A 25,009-nucleotide genomic window follows, 5' to 3' on the forward strand; every position below is an offset into this window, starting at 1 on the left:
GGAACTTAATATTTCACCACAAAACCCATAGGAGTAGAATTAGGTCACTCGGCCCATCAAGTCTGCTCCACCATTCCATAATTGGCTGAATTATTACCTCTCTCAACCCCATTCTTCTGCCTTCTCCCCATAACATTTAACGCCCTGACTAACCGAGAACCAATCAACATATTCTTTAAATATACTCAATGACTTGGCCTAAAAAACTGTCCGTGGCTGTTCTAAATGGATGTCCCTCTATTCTGAGGCTGTGACCTCTGGTCCTACACTCACCCACTATTGGAAACATCGTTTCAACATCCACACTGTCTAGGCCTTTCAGTATTCAATAGGTTTCAATAAGATCCCCCCCTTCACACTTCCAAACTCCAGTGAGTACAGGCCAAGAGTCATCAAACACTCCTTATATGTTAACCCTTTTATTCCTTGAATCATTCTTGTGAACCTCCTAGGGACCCTCTCCAATACCGGCACATCTTTTCGTAGATAAGGGACCCAAAACTGCACACAATACTCCATGTGTGGTCTGACCAATGCCTTATAAACCCTCAGCATCACATCCTTGTTCTTATATCTCAACCTCTCGAAATGAATGCTAATATTGCATTTGCCTTCCTTACCACTGACTCAACCTCCAAGTTAATCCTTAGGGAACCCTTCACAAGGACTCCCAAGACCCTTTCCACCTATGATTTTTGAATTTTATTCCCATTTAGATAACACTACATCTTTATTCCTTCTAGCAAATTGCATGACTATACAATTCCCTACACTATATTCCATCTGCCATTTCTTTGCACATTCTACCAACCAGTCCAAGTCCTTCTGAAGACTCCCTGCTTCCTAAATATTACCTGCCCCTCCACCTATCTTTGTATCATCTGCAAATTTGGCCACAAAGCCATCAATTCCGTCATCCAAATCATTGACATATAACATTGAAAGAAGTGGTCCAATACCAACGACTGCGGATCACCACTCGTCACTGGTAGCCAGCCAGAATAGGCCTCCTTTATTCCAACTCTTTGCACCTTGCCAATCTGCCAATCTTCTATCCATGCTAGTCTTTTCTGTAAGACCATGAGTTCTTATCTTGTTAGGCAGCCTCACGTGTGGCATCTTGTCAAAGGCCTTCCGAAAATCCAAGTAAACAATATCCACTGACTCACCTTTGTCTATGTTCTCTGTTTCTTCCTCAAATAATTCCAACGGATTTGTCAGGCAAGATTTCCCCTGAAAGAAATCATGCTGGCTTTGTCCTATTTTATCATCTGCCTCCAAGTACCCCAAAACCTCATTCTTAATAACGGACGCCCAACATCTTTCCAACCACCGAAGTCAAGCTAACTGGCCTATAATTTCATCTTTGCTTCACTTCCTTCTTACATTGTTGGGAGACATTTTCAGTTTTCCAGTCCTCCAGAACCAATCCTGAATCGTGTGACTCTCCTTTGCCTATCCTTATACTCCTTCTGGGTAGCCTCCAACCTGGTGGCATTAATATCGAGTTCTCCTTTCAGTAAAAATAAATTCTTTCCTTTTCCTCTTTTCTTCTATTCCTCACTCTTGCCACTTACCTCTTCTCACCAGCCTATTACCACCCTCTGGGTCCCCTCCTCCTTCCCTTTCTCCTATGGTCCATTCTCCACTCCAATCAGATTCTTCCTCTCCAGCCCTTTACCTTTCCTACCCACCTGGCTTCACCTATCACCTTCTAGCTATTCATCTTCCTTTCCCTCCAGCTTTTTATTCTGGCATCTTCCACCTTGTTTTCCAATCCTGAAGAAGAGTCTCAGTCCGAAACATCAACTGTTTATTCATTTCTATCGATGTTCCCTGGCCTGCTGAGTTCCTCCAGCGTTTTGTGTGAGTTGCTTTGGATTTCCAGCATCTGCAGACTTTCTCATTTTTTTATTCTCCGTCTATCCTGCCTGTTATTTCCTCAAAGAATTCTAACACATTTGTCAGGAAAGATTTCCACTTACAGAAACCATGCTGTCTATACCCTGAAATCTCATCCTTAATGGATTCCAAATCTTCCCAACCACTAATGTCAGGCTAACTAGCCTATAATTTCCTTTCTACTGCCTCCCTCCCTTCATAAAGAGTGGAGTGACACTTACAATCTTCCAGTCCACCAGAATCATGTGCTTCTTGAAAGATCATTACTAATGTCTTCACAATCTCTTCAGCTACCTACTTCAGAACCCTGGGCTGTAGTCCATCTAGTCCAAGTGAATTATCTACCTTCAGACCTTTCAGCTTCTCAGGCACCTCCTCCTTAGTAATAGAAATTACACCCATTTCTGCCCCCGATGCTCCTGAATATCCGGCATACTGCTAATGTCTTCCACAGTGAAGACTGACACAAAATACTTATTAAGTTCGTCCACCACTTCTTTGTCCCCCATTACTGCCTCTACAGTGGTTCAATATCTCTCTTGCCTCACTTTTATTCTTTGTACACCATATCTGAAAAATCTTTTGATATCCTCTTTGATATTTTTGGCTAGCTTACCTTCATAGTTCATCTTTTCTCTCCTTATGTTTTTGTTTAGTTGCCTTCTGTTGGTTTTTAAAAGCTTCCCAATCCTCTAACTTCCCACTAATTTTTGCTATATTATTTGTCCTGGCTTTTGCTTCTATGCTGTCTTTGACTTCCCTTGTTACCCACGATTGCCTTGTCCTCTCTCCTTAGAATACCTCTTCATCTTTGGGATGTATCTATTCCACACCTTCCGAATTGTTGCCAGAATCTCCAGCCATTGCAGTTCTGCTGTCGTCTCTGCTAGTGTCCCCTTCCAATCAACTTTGGCCAGCTCCTCTCTTATGCCTCTGTAATTCCCTTTACTCCACTGTAATAATGATACAGCTAATTTTATCTTCTCCCTCTCAAACTTCAGGGTGAGTTCTAACATATTATGATCACTGACTCCTAAGCGTTCCTTTGCCTTAAGCTGCCTAATCAAATCTGGTTTATTACACAACAACCAATCCAGAATTGCCTTTCTCCTAGTGGACTCAACCACAAGCTGCTCTAAAAAGCCATCTTGTAGGCATTCTACAAGTCTCTTAGGATGCAGCACCAACCTGATTTTCCCAATCTACCTGCATAATGAAATCCCTCATTACTGTCGGAACATTGCCCTTATTACATGCTTATTCTGTTTCCCATTGAAATTTATAGCCCGGATCCTGGCTACTGTTTGGGGGCCTGTATATAACTCCCATCAGTGTCACCAAGTGTCACTTACATGCTTCAGTGTGTGTGCTGCACTGCAAAAAGATCGCCGTGTACTTACAAACCGGATTCCAAATATGGTTGTAAGTAAGACACAGGAAGTAGGTACTTAATACAAAACAAGTCATATCATATACTGAACATATGTAGCTCAGCCTCCTATATTTGTTATTCATTTTTCAACTCACCCGCCCACAATTTGCCCATCTGTTCTAAAATCACTGATTAATTCTAGAGCACAGGTACTGCAATCCTCCGAACTCCACTCAGATTCTCAGGACTTATGTACAAGTCTGGCTAATGTCAGCAGATAACCCGTTGTGTAGGCTATCCCCAATAAACGAGTTCAAGTCGCTCTTCACAATGTTGATAAAGAATCTATCAACCCAAGAAAACTATGCCTGTTTTTCGTTTGTCTCACTTTGAATGGAACTACACCAGGCAAATGAAAGGACAGGAAACAAAACATCTAATATTAGCATTTTAAATAAATGCAGGAACTACCACAGTCTACAAAGGTTCGTCAGTAAGTGTACAAATATGTAGCAGGACCTTCCACAGAAGCAGACAGATATTCAGTACATCTCAAGTATTTCCTGTTTTTCATCATTACTAAACAACATATTTATCAGTTCATCCATTTCCTAGTGCTTAATTTTCCCTGATTCAGTATAAAGGACTAACACTAACCAAATATTTTGCAAATAATCCATAATTAAGACTGATATTTATATATTTAGTGACCACATTAAGAGTCTGTAACCTCAATATGCTACATTATTTAATAAATGACATTCCATAGACAGCATATTTTGGAAATTTTAAAGTCTGAATTATATTTGAAATACTTTTATTTTACAGTATTTTTATTGATTGGTGTTTGAATACATAGCAATGAGATAAAATTTCTAACAAGATGAATTCCTGTAGTGCTAACATTGGAAAGGTTTTTGAACAGTAAGGATGTATTAAGCACAGTGGACACTATGAATAGGAGGATAAACAGTAATATAAATTTAAATCACAGGTGAAGTAGAAAACTAATCTCACTCACTCCTTTCTTCAAATGTTTATCATTTCCCAAAAAATGATCTACAGTTTCCATCTCTACTCCAACTGACAGAACAATTCACTTCAATAACTTTCCATACAAATGAACTTCCCTGATTCTTTCCCTACCCCTCCCCACCCCCACCCCTATCTGCTGTTGGCTACTTTAACAGTGTCGCTGATTCGCGAGCTGGAAAATGTTCAGGTCCAGCTTTACCTGTCTCGTCGAAAGATCCGTGGTAAATATCGTCTGGGGAACCACATGGCCAAGGCACACATTAGAACCCAAAGAATTGCAAGTTCATCCAACATTTGACCAAAGAAGCTCAAAGTTGCATGAAAGTAAACTGAACCTATACCTGAAAGGCAGAAAATTGACAGGTGCTGGTTACAGGAACAATCACTTGTGATTTGAAGAACATCACTAGCTTGCGCACTACAATAGTTTGGAAACAAAATTCCTCAGGCACATTAATAATAACTCCCTTTCTTGTTCAATTACTTTTCATGAAAGCACAGCCACAGTCTATTTCAAGTCAATTTGTTTTGATTACTACTTCAGATTTAAACGACCATGTGGATGATTTGAGAAAACTCATAACGTCAAGAACAATGGGCTCAATCACCCATGTTGTCCTTTGAAACGAAAATAGAAAATGAAATTTATTTGATTTTCATATGCTACCACGCACATCACCATATGCAGAATTGGAACCTGGGAGTGAATTACCAGAGCACAATTTAATCATGTGCATCAGATGACGTCAATCAATAACAGCAAATACAAGGAGGGATATAATCGTGCAAATCAAAGTTGATTGACAACTGTTCATAAATGTCCAGAAAAAGTTGGATGAAATAATACACTTAGGACTTTAAAAACAACTTAATTAAGTGCAAATGCTAACGTAGTGTACTTAATTAGAAAATAGAAACATCAGAGACACAGATCTGACTTTCATATGATCTGGTTTTCTCCATCTTTTCAATGTACTTGCAGAGTACAAGAGATTTTCCAGGAATTGAGAAGATGCCTCTATCATACTTAAATTACTGATAAGAGATAAGGCAGAGGAATTTCAAATAACTTGTTGAAGGGTTTCAAGGCTGTATGGTAATTATAAACTTTAATTGATTCAGTTCCCAGCATGAATCAATTTTAATATTTTAATAAATAGTCTGTAATATGCTGGCACAGAAAACTGTGAGTCCATACAAAAGAGTGCAAGCTAATGTGACTATCAGCCAGTTGTAGACTTCCCTATTATAATACACAAAGCAGAAACAGATGGGCTATGCCCTTCCATGGCCTCATCATTGGATTGTAATGCCCTGAGAATACATTTTGTACCTGGCCCCTCAAGTTTACACTGGCTATGGCTGGTGCACCTGGCACTGTTGAGATAAAAGGTGTTACAAAGTGCAGTGCAGGTAGACAACAAGGTGTGAGATCATAACAAAATAGATTGTGAAGTCAAGAATCTATCTTATCATACTACACCTGCAGTGTCTGCAAGTCATTCTGTGCTGACAACTGCCGGATGGACTTGTAGTCAAAACTGTTGGTCCAGGAGAACTTTCCCATTAAGGACAGGTAGTCCAACTGACCGAAACATTGTGCGGCAACAGGGCCAGACCCATCCTTTGCAACACTGGGGACAGATAGAACCTTAGCATGTAATGGTACTTGGTGTCCACATACTTAGGTCCCATATGGATCCTGATTCAGCCACACACAAAGGTTGTCATCAGGGTGTGGGTGACGTGGTGGGATGGTTTTCTGAGCAGACTGTCCAGACCATCTGGCAGAATGCCTTGTCGACAAGCCTCACCAGCAATCAGCAAGGCCTTGCCTGGCTCTTGGTGAGAGGGACACTCCCTGTCAGGTCTCTTCTGCATGCCCAGAGCATCGACCCCACAACCCACTGCCCACAGGATGATTGTAGTGGGGAAGAAATGGTAGTTCAACTCTTTGAGGACTGTGGGTTTGAGAAGAGGGTGTGGAGAAAGATGAAAGGGCCTGTGTCATGGTTCATCCAAGCAGCTGCATGACAGGGAACTCTCTGATCTATGGGCTGTTCCCACGGACACACACAGAGATGAACATCAAGTGCTACTGGCAGATCTTCAACTCGATGAAAGACACCCTTTGGTCTGCCAGCACACTGAGGTGTCTGTGGAGGAATGCTGCCGACTGGCACACTCCAGACTGCAAGAGTACGTGCTGAGGGACACACTGAGGCCTGGTGTAGCCACCACAAGGACTCAGTGGGGAAGAACCACAGAATAGGGCTCCTCTACTGGAGAGTGAGGGGCAGGTTGCAGAAGGAATTCCCTCAATTATTGTAGCAGTATGCCATCCAGAGTGCCAATAGCAGCAGTGCTATTGATGAATTTAGAAATAGAATTTATTTTATTTCTTACAGCCATCTCACAACCTGAGGGAGTAAAACTCTTTATGTTGTGTCTCGGTCACTACGTACAAGCAATAAGGAAGGGAAATGTGGGAGGATATTGCCCAAGCACTAAGGTTGTACAGTATATATAATTGTTTTGTATTCATGTATGTACAGCCAGATACAATGTACAGTCAGATGTGCAATCAGATCAATGTGTATTGATCAATCTGATGGCCTGGTGAAAGAAGCTGTCCTGTAGCCTATTGGTCCTGGCTTTAATGCTGCACTACCGTTTGTCAAACAGAAGCAGCTGAAACAGTTTGTGGTTGGGTGGCTGGAATGTATGAATGTAATAGAACGATACGTAAAGCATTGACTATGAATGTCAAGAATGAAATGGAATTGAATGGTTTATTCTTGTAATCTTTTTATTATGGATAAAATTTATTTTGCTAAAAAATCTTACTGTACCAAAGAACCATTCAATAGACTTATAACACTGGAATAGCAGCTCTCCTGGAACCTGCTTCCAGGTTTTTGTATCTTCTGCCCGTTGGGACAGAGGAGAATAATGTCTGAGGTGGGTGGGATCTCTGATTCTGCTGGCTACTTTACCAAAGCAGTGAGAAGTGTAGACAGAGTCTATAGAAGGGAAGCTGATGTGCTGAGCTCTGTCCATAACTTCTGAAACTCCTTACAGAACAGTTGCCGTATCAAGCTGTGGTGCATCTGAATAGGATGCTTGCAATGGTACCTCAGTAAGATTGGTGAGGGTCAAAGGGGATAGGTCAAATTTCTTCAGCCATCTGCAAAAGTAGAGGTGTTTGTGGCATCAATGTGGTTGGACCAAGATGGACTATCGGTGATGTTCACTCCCAGGAGCTTGAAGCTCTTAACCTCTCAATCTTCCTGGCCTCAGCACTGTTGATGTAAACAGGCACATTTGCATCGCTCCCCTTCCTGAAGTCAGTGACCAGCTTGCTTGGTTTGCTGATATTGAGAGAAAGGTTGTTATCATGACACCTTGTCACTAGGCTCTCCATCCCCTTCCTGTACTCCAGCTCATCGTTATTTGAGATACAGCCCACAACAGTGGGTCCATCTGCAAACTTGTGGATGGAGTGGGTACAGAATCTGGCCACACAGTCGTGAGTGTCCAGGGAGTAGAGAAGAGCACTGAAGATCCATCTTACTGTTCCAGCTCATAACATCCACTCCGCTATTAACATCGGGTTCCCACTCACCACCTCCCACCCCTACCCAGCAAGCTCAGGCAAATGGTTCAACTCCACTGTCATTGATCCACAGACTCACCGATCATTCTAGGTCCTTGACTGAGGCCCTATTCTACTCACCAACTACCCTGGCCAGTCACTGCCCATATAACTAACTCCCCTGACAATGGTCATGGAAAATTATGTTGTTTGATGAAAGTATTATACAGAAATCAGTCAGATATGTAAAGGTCCTGTCAAACTTCCAGCATCGTTTGATACAACCCAGAAACAAAATCATCTTCCCTTTCAGAAAAAATACATTTTCAGGCATGTAGTCATCTAAATACCTAGGTCAGACTAATTGCAGCAATCCTCTGCCCAAGCTCAAAGGGGACTTTTTCACAAGTTGTTTTTGTGTAAATCTGACAATGATATAATTTGCTTATTAGAAATATGTCAAATTAACAAAAGGTTAAGAATAACATTAAAGAGACAGTTAAACAGCTGTACAATGACAAGAAATCTCATGATTTCTATTTGCATCAAAACAAGGAGGAGGAAAAATTAGAATATATTTTATCTAGTATAAATGAACAAGAGTAGCCCTTCTTCTCCAGAAATGAAATCTGAGAGTATCAGATAAATATCACATGATACATTTGGGATTTACAGAATTTGGTTTTAAAAGAAGTCACTCTAAATACCATGGACGATTTTACTTCCTTGCTTCCTGTTTCGTTGTTAATGCAACAATGCATTTCACTGTGTGTTTTGAAGTACGTTTGAGAAATAAACTTGAATCTTTAATCTTCAGTAGAGTACATTTAAACCAACCTACATTTTCCCCTGGGTTTACTTTAATGTTGCAGTGGCTCTGTCAAATAATGGAATAATAAATATACTGTATAACAGCTGGACACATAGCAATATGCACTAATAGCTGAGCTACAAGCACCTTCAAATATATTATTTGAAACCCATTACTAAAAGTAAACAAGCGCAAAGATATCAGTCAGATTATCCATGACCCTTCTATACTGCAGACATCGCTATTCCCCTTCATCTCCACACACATTGCATGGGAATATACAGGCTAGCATATGATCTGTTCTTTCTCAGTGATGAACTACTCTTATCTCAAACTATACAATTGTGGGAATTTATTACAAATCAAGTCAGTCTTTGAAAATCTCATGGCAATTTTAACATGGAGCTTTTCAAGTGGGCCAGCAAGTTATTCAATCAGCCAGTGACAAAGTATTTTTGAAAGAAGCAAGGAATGTGAACTTAACAGCTGGATTTCAGATCAGCTATTTCCCATGCAGCAGTCAGCCAGATTGAGAGGCTGACCAAATGGTGGGTGGAAAGCCTGTGGAAGAAAGCAGGACCCACTGAGCTTTGATGGGAGTCAAACTGACAACTGGAGTGGAGGTGGAAGCAGACAGATAGCAGAGCTGTGTCTCCTACTGTATAAGAAAAGGCCATTTTGCCCCATCAAGTTTATACCAACTCACAAAGCAATCCAATTCCTTCAATAACTTTCCCTGTAAAATATTCTCCCCACTTTGTCAACAATACCCCTCACATTCTACCATACAGCTAAGGGCAATTTTTAGCAGCCAATGAACCAATTGCCACATGGCTGTGGAATGTGGGAGGAGACCCACGCGGTTAATATGCAGATTCCACAAAGACAGCACCTGGGATCAGGCACTGTGAGGAAGCAGTTCTTCTAGTTTCACCCTGCACTGCCTAAGGGTTATGGAGAGCCATAAAATGGGAAGGGCTGATCACAGCATGATTCTGCTGGTTCTTATGCTTCACCAGAAGACAGCTGCTGAATATGGCCATGTTCATCATTTTGAACTGCTGTCTCTCTCAAATTCCCATAGAGTTATATAATTAAAGAGCTGCATGGCCCAGAAAGGGACTGTTTCTGCCCAACCCATCCAGGCCATGATGCTTTCCTACTCTAATCCCATTTTCCCACTTTAGTATCATAACACTCTGTTTCTCTCCTATCCAATCACATTTGGAGTGCTGTAATTGTAACAGCCTCTCCCATCTCTTCTGGTAGCTCATTCCACATAAACACCACCCTCTGTGTGAAAAACTCGTCACTCAGATACCCTTTAAACTTATCCTCTTGCATCATAAAAATATGCCCTCTGGTCTTCCACACCTTAGGAAAAAGACTCTGTCTATTCTATCCACGCTGCTCCTAAATTGATAAACAACCTCCTGTGTTCTAGAAACAATAAACCCAATGAACTTATCGCTCCTTATAAAAAGAAGTCCTCCATTACAAGCAACATCCCAGTTATCTTTTGATATTCTTTAGCTTAGGAGGATGATGGCGCCTAACGCCAACTCCTTTGCTTACATCTTCGGAAACAGCTCTATTTCCATCTTTAATATCTCTAGTTTTCCCTTTCAGGGTTCTTTTGAAGACCCTGAACTGGAGTTACATGCTGACCTTGGCTCTTTGCGGGAATGGGACCCGCTCTCGGGGTCTCACAACTGACCACTATTCAATGTGCCAAGGGCACGGCCGAGAAGACTAGTGTGCCTTTAGGGTTCCGGGATTTCGTGGCTCTGGAGGTGGGCAGACTCAAGGTCAGTGCCTCTGCACGAAACTGGTGTGTCATGGGAGACGGAAGATCAAAAGCAAGGAGCTGGCTGCTGGCTGTGTGCCCAGAGACCCAAGGTCTTTGGGCACAGAGCTTGGAAGAAGTGACGCACAGACTTTTAGCATCATAAATCAGCAAGTTGTTTGTTATGTCTCCCCTCTCGCTGTGAAACAGAGACATCTGTTTTTTCCTTATTAGGGGGAGGGAGGGAGGGAGAGAGAAGGGGGGGCAAGGGAGGGAGAGAGAGGAAAGAGGGAGGGAGGGGGAGAGGGGGAGAGGGGGAGGGAAAGGGAGAGAGAGAGAGAGCGCACGCGGGTGCCTGTGGTATGTTGAATACCAGCTGAATGAGTAGTCTTTCAAGTACTGCAAGTCTGTGTCTTTATTGATGCTTTTCTGCATGCTTGAGTGCTCGTGGGGGGCGCCAATGCTTTTTTGCTGGTGGGGGAGGGGGGCCATTGCTTTGCTGCTGCTTATGTGTGGGGGGGGGGGGAGTTGGGGGGTATTTTTACCCATGACAGACCAGTCTCTATAGTCTACTGTGTTACTGTGCACTGACGTTCTCGCACCAGACTGCAATGCAACCAATCAGAATGCTTTTGTGAAAGTTTGTCAGACATTCGTTGTTATGCCTAATCTTTTTAAACTTTTAACAAAGCAAGTTTTTTTTCCATGGTTGCATCTCCATCCAGACTAGGTCTTCCATCCCACTTCACACATGGGGCTCCCCCATTTCCCCTATCTGGTTCAAGCTGTCATTCACCTCTCCCCTAATGGTTCCCATTCTCAACTCCTTTACTTGGCTGAATCTAGTACTGATAGCATTTAGTGTTCCTGCTTATTTCCCTCCAGCAGCTGTCTTTACACTCCCTGCCTCCCACCTTGCTCCATCTGTTTTATTCCCCTTTTCCCTCTTTCTCTTTGTCTGCCTTCATCTATCATTCTTCTACCTCACAGTCATCATTTTAAATGGAGGGCCAGGCTTCAAGAGCCTGATTCCTGCAACTGTTTTCTTGTATTTTGTACACAAAGACCATCTCTATATTTGTTCTATATCAAGGCAGGGACATTTGGTTACCAACTTGTATCAAGGACATTGCAAAACAATTTTTAAAAATCAGAATCATTCATATGAGGTGGGGGTGAAGGCTTGTTGATTACGTGTGTAATGTCCTGGTTCACATCTTTACTGTTATGCTGTAGGTATTTCATTTAGCAGCTCTGTAAGAGCCTCTGTTCTGCTTTCAGCCTGTTTGGGTTACTGTTCAAGATAAGGGATGATGTGGAATATGTGCCATCCAATTAGCGGGAGGTTTTCTTGGTGAGGTCGGGCTTGAGGTTTTATTTGTTCGAGAGGAGATGAAGCGAGAAGACACTGGGGAGAACTGATCATAGCGTACGATCCGGTGGGAGATGGATTGTGACCGACGTTCGGAAGGTGGTGTGTGCGTTCATGTTGACCGAGGGCCCAGTTCGTGAGTGACAGAGAAGTTCAAGATGAGCTCCAACTTGTGCACATTTGACTGTTTAATTAGAATGGAACCTTTTCTTTTTGTTATTCTTTATTAACCCTTGAGTTAAGATTCATAAATATTAATCGTATGCACTGTACTGTCTGTTATTTTGTGGTATTAATTTGTAACAGAGTGGCGAATTACGCAGCAGTCACACAAATGAGGGTTCGGGGTGGGCTTGCGCCTCAATCTCAGGAGTTGGCGGGGCCGAAGATTGTCTTCCCTAGACTTAGACAGCCAAGGAGACCAGGCTGTTTCACACACAAACTTGCTAGTTGAAATTTTAAAGCAATAAGACATCTAGCCAATTAATGCAAGGAAGATCTAATTCCTCCTCTAGATGATTTTAACAGAAACTCATGCTGACCAGCTCTCCTCTACAAGATGCACAGCTTCTAAGGAAATCACTTAAATCTACATAAATTTCAGTTATAATGTATATATCTCATTGTAAAAATGGCAAAAATGTTATGCACGATTGCATGAAGTCCAAACAAACTTCTAATAGTATATTAAATTACCACCACACACCGTTTCCTCAATTAAAATTTAGTGTTATGTAAATATATGCATGATAGTGTAGTTTAGAAAAAGGAAGAGGCCACTCAGACCTTCAAGCTGCTTCACTCTTTAATCAGTTACCAGCTGATCTCATTTTAATCCCAACTCCACATTCTCACTCTATCCCCACCCCAACCACCCATGCCCACAATCTTTAACTCATTCACCAAGAATCCATTGATCTTTACATTATAAATATATTCAATTATGCCTTTCACTGACTTTAGAGAAGAGAGTTCCAAAGATTCCTTATTTTAAAACAGTAACCCCTTGGTTCTAGATTTTCCCACAGGAAAAAACATTCTCGACACATCCACCTTGTCAAGGCTTCCCAGAATCATATACACTCAGTGGCTACTTTATTAGGTACACCTGCACACTTGCTTGTAAAGGAAAATATCAAATCAGCCAATCATGTGTGGGCAACTCAATGAACATGCAGACATGGTCAGGAGGATCAGTTGTTGTCCAGACCAAACATTAGAATGGTGAAGAAATGTGATCTAAGTGACTGACCACGGAATGATTGCTGGTGCCAGATGGGGCGGTTTGAATATCTCAGAAACTGCTAATCTCCTGGGATTTGCACACACACAGTCTCTAGAGTTTATAGAGAATGGTACAGAAAACAAAAAAAAAAGTGAGCAGTAGTCAATGTTTCCCCCATTTTTCTTTTACAGCTATGTGGACTAATCATTGCACTGAGTGGGAAATTTTTACATAGCCTTAAAATTGCATGGTAGTTTAAATTTTTTTAGAATATGCATACTATGAATAATTAGATGGAAAAGTGAAAATCACATAGTTTCTATTTATTAATTGAAGAGTATAATGAAATATAGCACAAAGAAAAATCTTCATGTTTCATAAACTCTTCCTCGTCTGTCTTTATTCCAGCTGTGTGGCAACAAAGGTATGTGCGCAGGAGCATTACAGTTACTGTGCGGCCACACACCCGCTCGGCTTGGAAGGAACAGTGACGACAATGCGGGAGAAAATGTCTTGTTAATGAGAGAGATCAGAGGAGAATGGCCAGACTCATTCAAGCTGGCAAGAAGGTGACAGTAACTCAAATAACCATGTGTTATAACAGCAGAGTGCAGAAGAGCATCTCTGAATGCACAATACATTGAACGTTAAAGTGGAAGGGCTACAGCAGAAGAAGACCACAAGCACACACACAATGGCCACTTTATTAGGTACAAGAGGTGCTTAATATAGGGAACACTGAGTGTACATATATTCCAGTCAAGTCTCTTCCCAGTCCTCTAAATTCCAGCTGAAAGTAACTTAGCCCTTCCTACCCTTTCGCAGAAGGCAACCTGCCAAATTTAGGTTTTGGTCTAGTAAACCTCTGAACTACTGCCAACACATTAATAAATTTCCTTATATAGGGAGACCAACACTGCATACAGTACTCAGATATGGATCTAACCAATGCCCCATTCAAATGAAGCATTACCTCTGACTTTTTTATTAATTTCCCCTAACAATATATGTAAGATTCTGTTAGATTTCCTGACTGCTTGTCATACCAGAATATCATGCACATGGTCACCCATATCCCATGGTAACTCAGTACTCTACAATCTTTCACCATCCCTGTGCCACACCACTTGTTACATCTTGCCAATCAGAAAAAGATCCATTAGTGCCTAAGCTCTGTTTGCTGTCACTAATTCAGTCCTCTACCCGTGACCATGTGTTTCCTTCTGCATTTTTTCTGCAATAACCTTTGGTACATCATCTTATGAGATGTCTCCTGTAAAGAACAGTACATCCACCAGCTCCCCTTACCTGCAGCACATGAACTGCAATAAATTGGTCAAATGTTTTCCCATGTTGGCTTTGACTTGAATGTTTCTAAGTTGTAGACATTCTTTAACAATAGCTTCCAACATTTATGCTATGACAAAGCCGACATTTTTGTGACCTCTAGCTTCCTACTTTCTATGTTCCCTCCTTTGTGAATTACATCTGGGTTTTTTTTTCCAATTATTGGAACTTTCTCCAAACCTACGATATTTTGGAAAATTAAAACAAGCACATTAATTGTCTCTGGTCACCTGTTTTATGATCCTAGAATGAAGCCCATCTAGACCTGAAGACTTATCACCTATAGTTCCAACAGGTTGAACCATGTCACTATCCCAGTGGCTAAAATTTTCCCGACTTCTTTCCTCACTTCCGTTCCACTTCACAGCAATTTCTGGGGTATAACTTGTATCCTCAACAATGAAGATTGATACAAAATCCCTGTTCAAATTATTTGCCTCCTCCTTAATTTCAGTTTCTACAGCACTGGTTTAAGATGGCGCTGGTGATGCCATCGACTGCTTACGGGTGGCAAAAAGCAAAACAAAAGACACTACTGTATACCTTATTATTAAGACTTTATTAATAATGATCAATGTTCACAATGGAGAGACAAGCAAAAGGTGGTTGAGGCAAGCAGAGACGAGCGGTGGTGGAGGTGGAGGGAAGGTCTGTTTGAGGCAAGCGGAGTCAGGGTCAAAACAGGGTTTGAGTTGGAGTCATCGGGGAAGTTCCAATCTCTGATCGATTTAAGTGCCGTGCTGAATTGGAAAGGTAGGGTACGGGCCAAATTGTGGCGGAGGGGTCCAGGCCCCAGAGCAATCAACGACTCGTTGTTTGGACGATTTAAGCGCTGAGTCAGATTGGAAAGGTCAGGGTGTCAGGACCAGATGCAAGGGATGAGCCAGTTCTGCTCACTGCTTCACAACGTTTACTCAGCTCTATGTTGGACTGCAGTGATGCCTGGCTTTGCATCTGTGGTTTCGCAACCTTTACTCGGCTTTGGAATGAGCTGTAGCTGTTGCCTGCACCAGGTGCAGTGATGTCTGGCTTCATGTCTTTCATAAAACTCCGGTTCTGAAGCTATTTGCATGATTTTTTTTTCTCTCTCTGCACATTGGATGTTTGACAGGTTTTTTTGGTGGGTTCTTTTGAGGTTTCTTTGTTTTATGGCAGCCTATAAGGAGATGAATCTCGAGGTTGTGCAGCGTATACATGTTTTGATAATAAATGTAGTTTGAACTTTGAACCATTGTGTTAATTATTTTATGTATCTGTGGGAAAATACTTCTTATTTTCTGGCAAACTTTATCTCCTATTTTTTCCCCTTATTAATCTTTTAGTCATTTGCTACTGCTTTTTATATCTTAATTGCTTCTACTGCTTTTTATTTCCTATCCAAACTTCTGACTGTCAGCTGACTCTGAGCAATTATAGGTTTTTTCCTTCAAGTCTTATACTCTTTAACCTTTTTTATATGGATGTTAAACACAGATTTTAATTATTAACTTCTTTTTAAATGTTTGTGGTAGTTCAGATTTTGTCTTACGTTCATTTCCAATCTTTATTACTTTATAAAATGTTAAAGATTAATTAAAACTTGTGATTTTTTTTCTGGTTTGTGAAAAATCCTTAATGTGGTTGGTTATTCAGCCAGATTAATATTATTATGAGTGCTGGGTAGTTAGAGCTCACTGAACTTTTGCTTGACATTAACTAACCTCAGAGCCCCTCCCCTCCACCCCTAATATTCTCCTCCCACACACGTTACCTGTCCACCACGTGTTCTTCTCCATTTGTTCATTCTCCCATTATCCACCTCCTGCACATGGTTCTACCTGCACATCATCCCTTCCCCATCTGGTTTCCCTCATCACCTACCACCCCCATCCTATCCCTCTTCCTCTGTACTGTTATATCCTGGCATTTTTTCCTGTTTGCTCTCAGCCCTGATGCAGAGTCTCAGCCCAAAACATCAGCCTAAAGCTTTTTCCTTCACCGATGTTGTTTAAGCTCCTGAGTCCCACCAGAGTTGTTTTTGTATACACGTTGATTCTGATTGTCAGTGTGCACAAATCATGCTACATGTCCCATACATGTTACTTATTAAATGTTTTGGAGACTGGTTTTTGAATAAAGAAAATTATGTTTTGTGTTTCTCTATTTTGGCACAAATCATTATCTAGTAATTTCTGCTTTTCATTTATAAACTGTAAATGCTAAAGGGAGAAGAGAATGACAAACACAAACTGTGACTGTTCGTGACAGTAAACTATCAGCACACTGTTATTACTGTGAACACATGTGCTTCATTTCTAGGTGATTAGAGGTAGAAATCCTGCTCATTTGTCCATTCCATGGCCTATGGGGATTGTGACTGATTGGTACAGTTACTCCACCCCAATTCTGCCACTCTCCTATCCCTATGATCTAGCTGAACATTCGATAAACCCAGACTCTACAACTAAAGTGCCTTTACTAATTCTAAAAAAATGACTGATCTTTCTCTTTCCCTCCCCGTAATATTGATATAAAGAAAATCTGAAAATTATAAACCTCTGTCAGATCTCCCCTCAGCTTCCTCCACTCCAGAGAAAACAACCCAAGTTTTCCAGCTTCTCATGATAGCACATGCCTTCTAAACCAGGCAGCATCCTGGTAAACTCTCCTGCACCCTCTCCAGTGCCTCAACATCCTTCCTATAGTGGGGCAACCAGAACTGTAAACAATACTCCAGATGTGGCCTAATCAGAGTTTTATAAAGTTGCAACATAACCTCTTGACTTTTGAGATCAAGAATACAAAATTTGTTAAAATTTACAAATAAGATGCATAAGGCATGAATTAAAAACAAAGTAAAAGTGGAAATTATCTTATCATATACTTTATAATTATTTTGTCATGTTTTAAATATTATTTGACCACATCAATTGTGGCAAAATCATTCAATAATTTACAACACAGTAACCTCAACTGTTTACAATTACACATCTTCATTGATTCATGAAGTAAACATCACTTGACCTTTAAAACATTTCAGAATTTTTAATGGAAAACATACCTATAAAATCCTCCAAGAGGATCACAACCTTGTTGTGGTTTGGAGGCTTGTGTGCCTCAATAACCCGGAGCTATGTTGGCTGGAGTCAAGGCTTTATGCTTTGGCTCTTGGTAGGGTCACCATGCCAAACAGGTCAAAGGGTAGGGGCCAGACTAAGAGTGGTCCTCCGGGCTCAGGGGTTCAGCTCAGGGCTAACAGCGCTGTTACAGAAACAGCAATGAAGGATCTTCTATGTCTGCGTGCGATGGTCTGATGGCCAAGGACCGACAGAGATGGAGGACCTTCATTGCTGCCCTAAATGCCAGCAGCATAATGGGCAGTAAGTAATTAAGTATCTCTGTAAAATGGCTGAAACCAAACAACTTACCTACAACAACAAGCAGAGTCCAAATTAGATATATTCCACTGTTGAAACATGTTGCATACTGCCGGAATAAGTACATGCATATTGGTGGCAACACAAAAAATAGAACATTGCTGATCTGCAAAACAGAAGTTAAAATAAATGCATATTATGTAAACAATGCAAACACAATAGGTCACTATAAATATGACAATACAACAAACAATATTTTGAAAAGAACAAGCAGCAGTCGAACTATTGCCAGACAACTTTAACAAGAACAAACCTTACTGAAGAACATAAATTCATTGAGAAATTGAAATGTGAATAGCAACAAAATCAGAACTATCTGTGCAACATGATTACACAGTGATGAATAATACAAGTTCCTGCAAATTAATTATTGCTACAGTTAATTATGGACCACATAGAAAACAAAAATGCATGATAATGTACAAAACTCAGTAGAGCATCCACCTGAATCTTAGGTATTTTCAAATTTTTGGCCTCCTTTTCAAGATCTGAAGGTATACAAAGTGCACATTCCTCCTGCTTCTGACATGATCTGACAGCCTAAAACTACAGCCTGTAATCAATGTGTTCAGTAAATATTGCAGAATGTGAAAAAAATATCAGCAGTGCTGGACTGCTGGTGACTCTGTATCAGTAAGGTCTTGATACAATTCTCTTCCTAAAGACTAGAGCCCAAAAATATACTTACATTGAGTGGCATGCAAAAGTTTGGGCACCCCTGGTCAAAATTTCTGTTACTGTGAATAGCTAAGCGAGTAAAAGATGACCTGATTTCCAAAAGACATAAAGTTAAAGATGACACATTTCTTCAATATTTTAAGCAAGATTACTTTTTTATTTCCATCTTCTACAGTTTCAAAATAACAAAAAAGGAAAAGGGCCCGAAGCAAAAGTTTGGGCACCCTGCATGGTCAGTACTTAGTAACACCCCCTTTGGCAAGTATCACAGCTTGTAAACACTTTTTGTAGCCAGCAAAGAGTCCTTCAATTCTTGTTTGGGGGATTTTCGCCCATTCTTCCTTGCAAAAGGCTTCTACTTCTGTGAGATTATTGGGCCGTCTTGCATGCACTGCTCTTTTGAGGTCTATCCACAGATTTTCGACGATGTTTAGGTCAGGGGACTGTGAGGGCCATGGCAAAACCCTCAGTTTGCGCCTCTTGAGGTAGTCCATTGTGGATTTTGAGGTGTGTTTAGGATCATTATCCTGCTGTAGAAGCCATCCTCTTTTCATCTTCAGCTTTTTTTAAACAGACGGTGTGATGTTTGCTTCCAGAATTTGCTGGTATTTAATTGAATTCATTCTTCCCTCTACCAGTGAAATGTTTCCCGTGCCACTGGCTGCAACACAAGCCCAAAGCATGATCGATTCACAGTTGCTTAACAGTTGGACAGGCGTACATTTCATGAAATTCTGCACCCTTTTTTCTCCAAACATACCTTTGCTCATTGCGGCCAAAGTTCAGTGTCAGAAGTTTGCAAAGGAACATCTAAACAAGCCTGATGCATTTTGGAAACAAGTCCTGTGGACTGATAAAGTTAAAATAGAACTTTTTGGGCACACAACGGCTACAAGTGTGGGAATCTGAATAATAATGAAGGTGATAATGAGGAGTATTCATGGAAGAGATGGGGGGAGAAGATGTAGTTACTGGTGGATAAAATCAGCGTGGGGTAGGGGTGAAAAAAGTGTGATAGGAAGACTGGACAGAGGATACACCAAAGGGAACTAAAATGTGAGGGCCAGAGGTGGATCAGAAGTTGGGGCGGGGGGGGTGAACACAGGGGATAATGTTTAGGGTTACTTGAAACTGGAAATTTCCATGTCCATACCATTGAGTTGCAGACTGCCCAGGCAGAATATGTGATCTTGTTCTTGTAGTTTTGTGTTTGGTCTCACCCTGCCAGGGGAGGAGACTGAGTGTGGACAGGTCAGTGTGGTAGTGGGAAGGGGAGTTGAAATGGAATGCAACAACAATGTGATTTTTGAGGTCTTGTATTGTTATTATTATTATTATGGGTTTATTGTTATTGGTTTATTACTGGCACATATACTGAGATTTAGTGAAGAGCTTGTCTTGCATGTTGTTTATATAGATCAATACATCAAAACAGTGCATTAAGGTAAAACAATAACAGAATGTATGTGTAACAGCCACAGAAAAAGGACAATGAATGCTAGTAAACAAAATGAGGCAAGGTCTACAAGGTAGATTGTGAAGTCAGGTCTGTTACCGTCTTAGAGAATCGTTCAATAGTCTTACAACAGCAGAGTAGAACATAAAAATAGCAGGAGTAGGCCATCTGGCCTGTCCAGACTGCTCTGCTATTCAATAAGATCATGGCTGACCTGGCCATGGCCTCATCTCCACCTACCTGTCTTTTCCCCCTCACCCTTAATTTCCCTACTATGCAAAAATCTATTCAACCTTGTCTTAAGTATATTTATTGAGGTAGCCTCCACTGCTTCATTGGACAGAGAATTCCACAGATTCACCACTCTCTGGAAAAAGCAGTTCCTTCTCATCTCTGTCCTAAATCTAGTCCCCAGAATCTTGAAGCTAGGTTCCCTAGTTCTAGTCTCACCTACTAGTGGAAACAACTTTCCTGCCTCTGACTTATCTATCCCTTTCATAAAATTATGTTTCTAGAAGCTGTCCTTAAGCCTGATGGTAGATTCTTTCAGGCTTTGAGATCACAAGGCAATATTTGAAAAAGAGCACAGCCTATTCACAAACAAACCTTCATGGCACATATTTATCCCATAACAGCACACACAAAATGCTGGAGGAACTCAGCAAGCCAGGCAGCATCAATGGAAAAGAGTACAGGCGACGTTTCAGGCCGAGACCGGAAGGGATTTCCAGCATCTGCAAAATTTCTCTGGTTTATGATATTTATCCTATAATTAACTTTGCCGATGGTCCTTATCACATTGCTGCATGTGGGAGTTTGCGGTGTAAAAGTTGTCACATGTTCTACACCACAGAAGTGTCACCCCTCAAGATATCTAATTTCTTATAAAGCGTTTTGGGATACCTAAAGGTCAATTTTTTTAAAAAAAAACTTTATACTAATCCAAACACTTTTGTTATGACTGCATTCTGGCTTTAACAGTCTCTCTGAAAAGTGAAGTGTTGTGTTGTTTTGGCGGAGGGATAAAAGATGTGAAAAATTAACATAGATAAGGAAATGCATTTCTGAGGAAGCAAGTGAGGAAAAGCCCTACCTAAACAACTCATGAGCGCAAACTGAGTGAGAGGAAGGGCCCTCTTTGTACTACTAATCTCCAATATAGCTGAAGTTTTCTCAAATACTTCAGCAAATAATCGCCAGACGGCATCCTAGAGTAATTCTTACACGCAAGATTAAAGTTATTTTAGAAGGACGTGCAACAAATGGACATAACTTTGGACACACTTTCAAGGATGCAAACTTAAAGAGAAGCCCATTGCCCGTTTAGCGGGTCTCGGCCGGAGGAGAGACGTCTATCGTCCTGCTTACTTAAGTGAACGCACAAACCATCCCTTCTGCCAAACTTCCGCATTGACTAAAACAACAACAAAAATTCCTCAGCAACTTCCCTGCCCCAGCCGCCTCTTTCCTCTGGTAAAATTAATAAACGCTCATTCCGCCAGCTTTTTAACTGCATGAGAACATTTTTTTTCAATGCAAGTCGTTTTTAAAATAACCCTCATACAGACCGTGTTGTAAAATTCAGCAATGTTGGAGACGATCATGTAATTCCCCTCACACCAATCCACTTCAGAGCTTCCAGCCAGCAGTTGGTTCCAAAATCTGCTCATAGTTTTACTCTATTTAGCTGCATAGACCTTTTTTTTAAGTTAAACTCCTGGGTGTCGGCGATTTTCCCCCAGCACATCAGCCTCAGCAGCCTGCAATGTTTACACGAGCGCTTCCATGATCAGCAATGACCTGCTTCACCCTTTTCCTGCAAAGTCACACATAGTTCTCCGGCTTTGTGTTCTGCCTTCCTGATCCCCCGGCTTTCCCTAGGCGTGAATCGCTCTGTGCTGGGGCAATGTGACGCCGTCTGTCTCCCTGACATCGCAGGGTCAGTAGGCTCGCCCATCCCCTAATCTCGCTTCTGACGGAAAGTCAGCGGTCTGGGCACTTCCCTGCTTATTTTGGCCGTAATGGAAACAGTAATTATAGAGTAATAGTGCAGCAACAATAAAGAGACGCACTTACACAACTATAACACAAATACGGAGATTAACTGTGTCATTACAACGCAATTGCATTTGCAATTGCAAGATAATATTGCTGTTACTCATAGCTACGAGGGTGATACTATCTGAGGTGTGGGTGACGATGGTTTAATACTGTATAGCTATTATGATACTGTGCAATTAACGGTGATGTACAATATCACTACTACACAATTCCATTCAGAATATGAAATAGCCTTACGAAATAACACTATCATTGCTTCACACAGTAATATAGACTATACCATAAATGTATACTAATAGAGACCGGTAGCATCATTACTATAAAAGAGCTTCATAACATAAATATAGATAAATACCATCATTTCCATTAAAAGAAAACAAAGACAAAGCAGTAAAAAGCATGAAACAGAATGTGGAGTAGCAATATTATCTGGCTTAATGTATTGTCCTTCAAGACTTAGAAGAGTTTCCCATTTAAGACTGAGGTGAAACCCCCTCTCACAGAAAGTTGAACATCTCTGGAATTTTCCAACCTAGTTATTTATGGAGGTTGAGACATTAAGCATAGTCAAAGCTGACATATATCTTTAATCTACAGAGGAATCGATACTTATGGACATTAGGAAGGGAAGTGGAGGTTGATGGCAACAGACAGATCAGCTGTATTATTGAATGGTGGAAAATAAGCTGCTGAAGGAACTCTGCAGATCGGGCAGCATCTGTAGTGGCAAAAGATGATCAATGGTTCAGATTGGTCAGGACTACAGATATCGCAGAAGAGCTCTTACATCTGCGGTATGTAAGACTGGAACGGCTAATGTCATGGGAGGGCTTTAATTTGCACATAGGTAGAGTGAATCAAGTTGGCTGAGGCAGTCTTGAGGATGACTTCTCAGAATGCAACTGTGATCAAGAATCAATATGTTACTGAACCTTCAAAAGAAAATCCAATCTTAGATCTGATCTTGTGCAATGGGACAGGTAAAATTAAATATCTTGTAGTTTGAGATCATCTTAGAATGAGTATGTGTGAATTTCTCATAGAAGGTGCAATAGTTTAACCTAGAACCGGTATATAAGAAGACAGACTACAATGGGGTAAGGGAAGAGCAGACTGGGAACACAGTGAGGAACTGTTTAAGACTTTCATAGAGATTTTTCACCGTGCTCAATGAAAATACAGTATATTCCAGTTAAAAGCAAGGACAGTCAGGGTGGAGAGACCCAGTCTCGGATAATTAAGGAAATATAGGAAGACATCAAATTTAAAGCTTGTATATTCAAGTCACCGAGAGTAGTAGGAAACTAGATTATTTTTTAAAAAGCAATAAAGAACCACTAAGCAAGCAATAAAGAATGGAGAGATAGATTATGAAAGTAAACTAGCACAAAATATAAAAGCAGATAGTAAAGGTTTTTATAAGACCATAAGACATAGGAGCAGAAATAGAGCATTTAGCCCATTGAGTCTGCTCTGCCATTCCATCATGGCTGACTTATTTTCCCTCTCAATTCCATTCCCTCCGTAACCTTTGATGCCCGTACTAATCATAATTTTTATAATTATATAAAGCAGAAGGAATGGCTAACTGAATGAAAGATGAAAAATGAGAATTAATATTGGGTAATGCAGAAATACCAAGGCTTTGAATGACTATTTTTGTGTTGGTCTTCATTGTGGAGGACATAACTAACATGTCAAAGAGAAACGTCACAGATACGATATGAGGTAAGGTTCTCAATACAATCAGTGTCACTAACGGGATAGTGCTGAGCTAACCAGTGGGCCTAAAGATAGACAAGTTCCCTGGTCCTGATGGGACGCACCCAGGGTACTGAAAGAAATGGCAGTAGTTTCAGCAGAGGCATTTGTGGTAACTTACCAAATTTCTCTATACTCTGGGCAGATTCTGGTGGATTGGAAGACACGAGTGTCAAGCCACAGTTTAAAAAAAGGATGTTGGTAAAAGGCAGGTAACTGTAGGCCAGTTAGCTTAACATCTGTAATCAGGAGAATATTTGAATTTATCATTAACAAAGAAATTATAAGACATCTAGATAGAAGTGGTTCATCAGGCAGACACAGCATGGATTCAGAAAGGGCAAGCGCTGTTTGACAAAGTTACTGGAGTTCTTTGAGGAAAAGCGGCCAGTGAGTGAGTGGGCCAGTGAAGGAGTGGAGCTTTGAGGCTTTAACTCGAGAGGCTTCGACGAGAAGAGGTGGAGGACAAGCTTGCTCTCAGTTAGTCTTTACAATGTCTCCTGAGACGGTGATGTGCCTCTCATGTGAGGTGTGGCAATCTTGGGGGAACGCCCCTCTCCCGCAGAGTCACATCTACCAGGAGTGGGCAATCTGGAAGACCGTGTAAGGAATCTGGAGCAGCAGCTGGATGACCTTCGACTCATAAGGGAGAATGAGGCAGTCAAAGATGAGAGCTACAGGGAGGTAGTCACACCTAGGTTGTTGGAAGCAGATTGTTGGGTGACAGTTAGAGAGGGGGAAAGCGAAGGTGAGCAGACAGGTAGTGCAGAGCACCCCGTAGACATTCCCGTAAATAATAAGTTTACCATCCTGGATACTGTTGGCGGGGACAACCGACCAGGTGTGAGCCACGGTGGCAGGGCCTCCTGCACTGAGTCTGACCCGGTGGTGCAGAAGCGTGGGATGGAGAAAAGGAGAGCAGTCGTCATTGGAGACTCTATAGTCAGGGGAGCAGACAGGAGATTTTGTGGACGTGAGAAGGACACCCGCATTGGTTTGTTGCCTCCCGGGTGCCAGGATCCGGGATGTCTCTGACCGGGTGCACAACATCCTGGTACGAGAGGAAAAGCAACCAGAAGTCATAATACATGTTGGGACCAACGACATAGGCAGTGAGAGGGATGAGGTCCTAAAGTGTGAGTTTCGGGAACTAGGCAGAAGGCTGAAGAACAGGACCTCAAGGGTGGCGTTC

General features: G+C 41.3%; 1 protein-coding gene across 1 annotated transcript in view; it reads right to left on the reverse strand.

Annotated features, from left to right (window-relative positions):
- The window catches only part of acer2 (alkaline ceramidase 2), a 59,682-nt gene extending 37,632 nt beyond the window's left edge, over positions 1 to 22,050 (reverse strand). Inside the window, exons 1-3 of the mRNA XM_072281793.1 lie at positions 21,564 to 22,050; positions 17,853 to 17,967; positions 4,509 to 4,650 (exon numbers count right to left, since the gene is read on the reverse strand). Of these exons, the coding sequence (XP_072137894.1) occupies positions 4,509 to 4,650; positions 17,853 to 17,967; positions 21,564 to 21,665 (359 nt within the window). The 5' untranslated portion in view covers positions 21,666 to 22,050. The remainder of the gene's footprint in view (positions 1 to 4,508; positions 4,651 to 17,852; positions 17,968 to 21,563) is intronic.
- Between the last annotated feature and the right edge of the window lie 2,959 nt (positions 22,051 to 25,009).

The sequence above is a fragment of the Mobula birostris genome, chromosome 17 (genome assembly GCF_030028105.1).
Source record: "Mobula birostris isolate sMobBir1 chromosome 17, sMobBir1.hap1, whole genome shotgun sequence".
Classification (NCBI taxonomy): Eukaryota; Metazoa; Chordata; class Chondrichthyes; order Myliobatiformes; family Myliobatidae; genus Mobula; species Mobula birostris.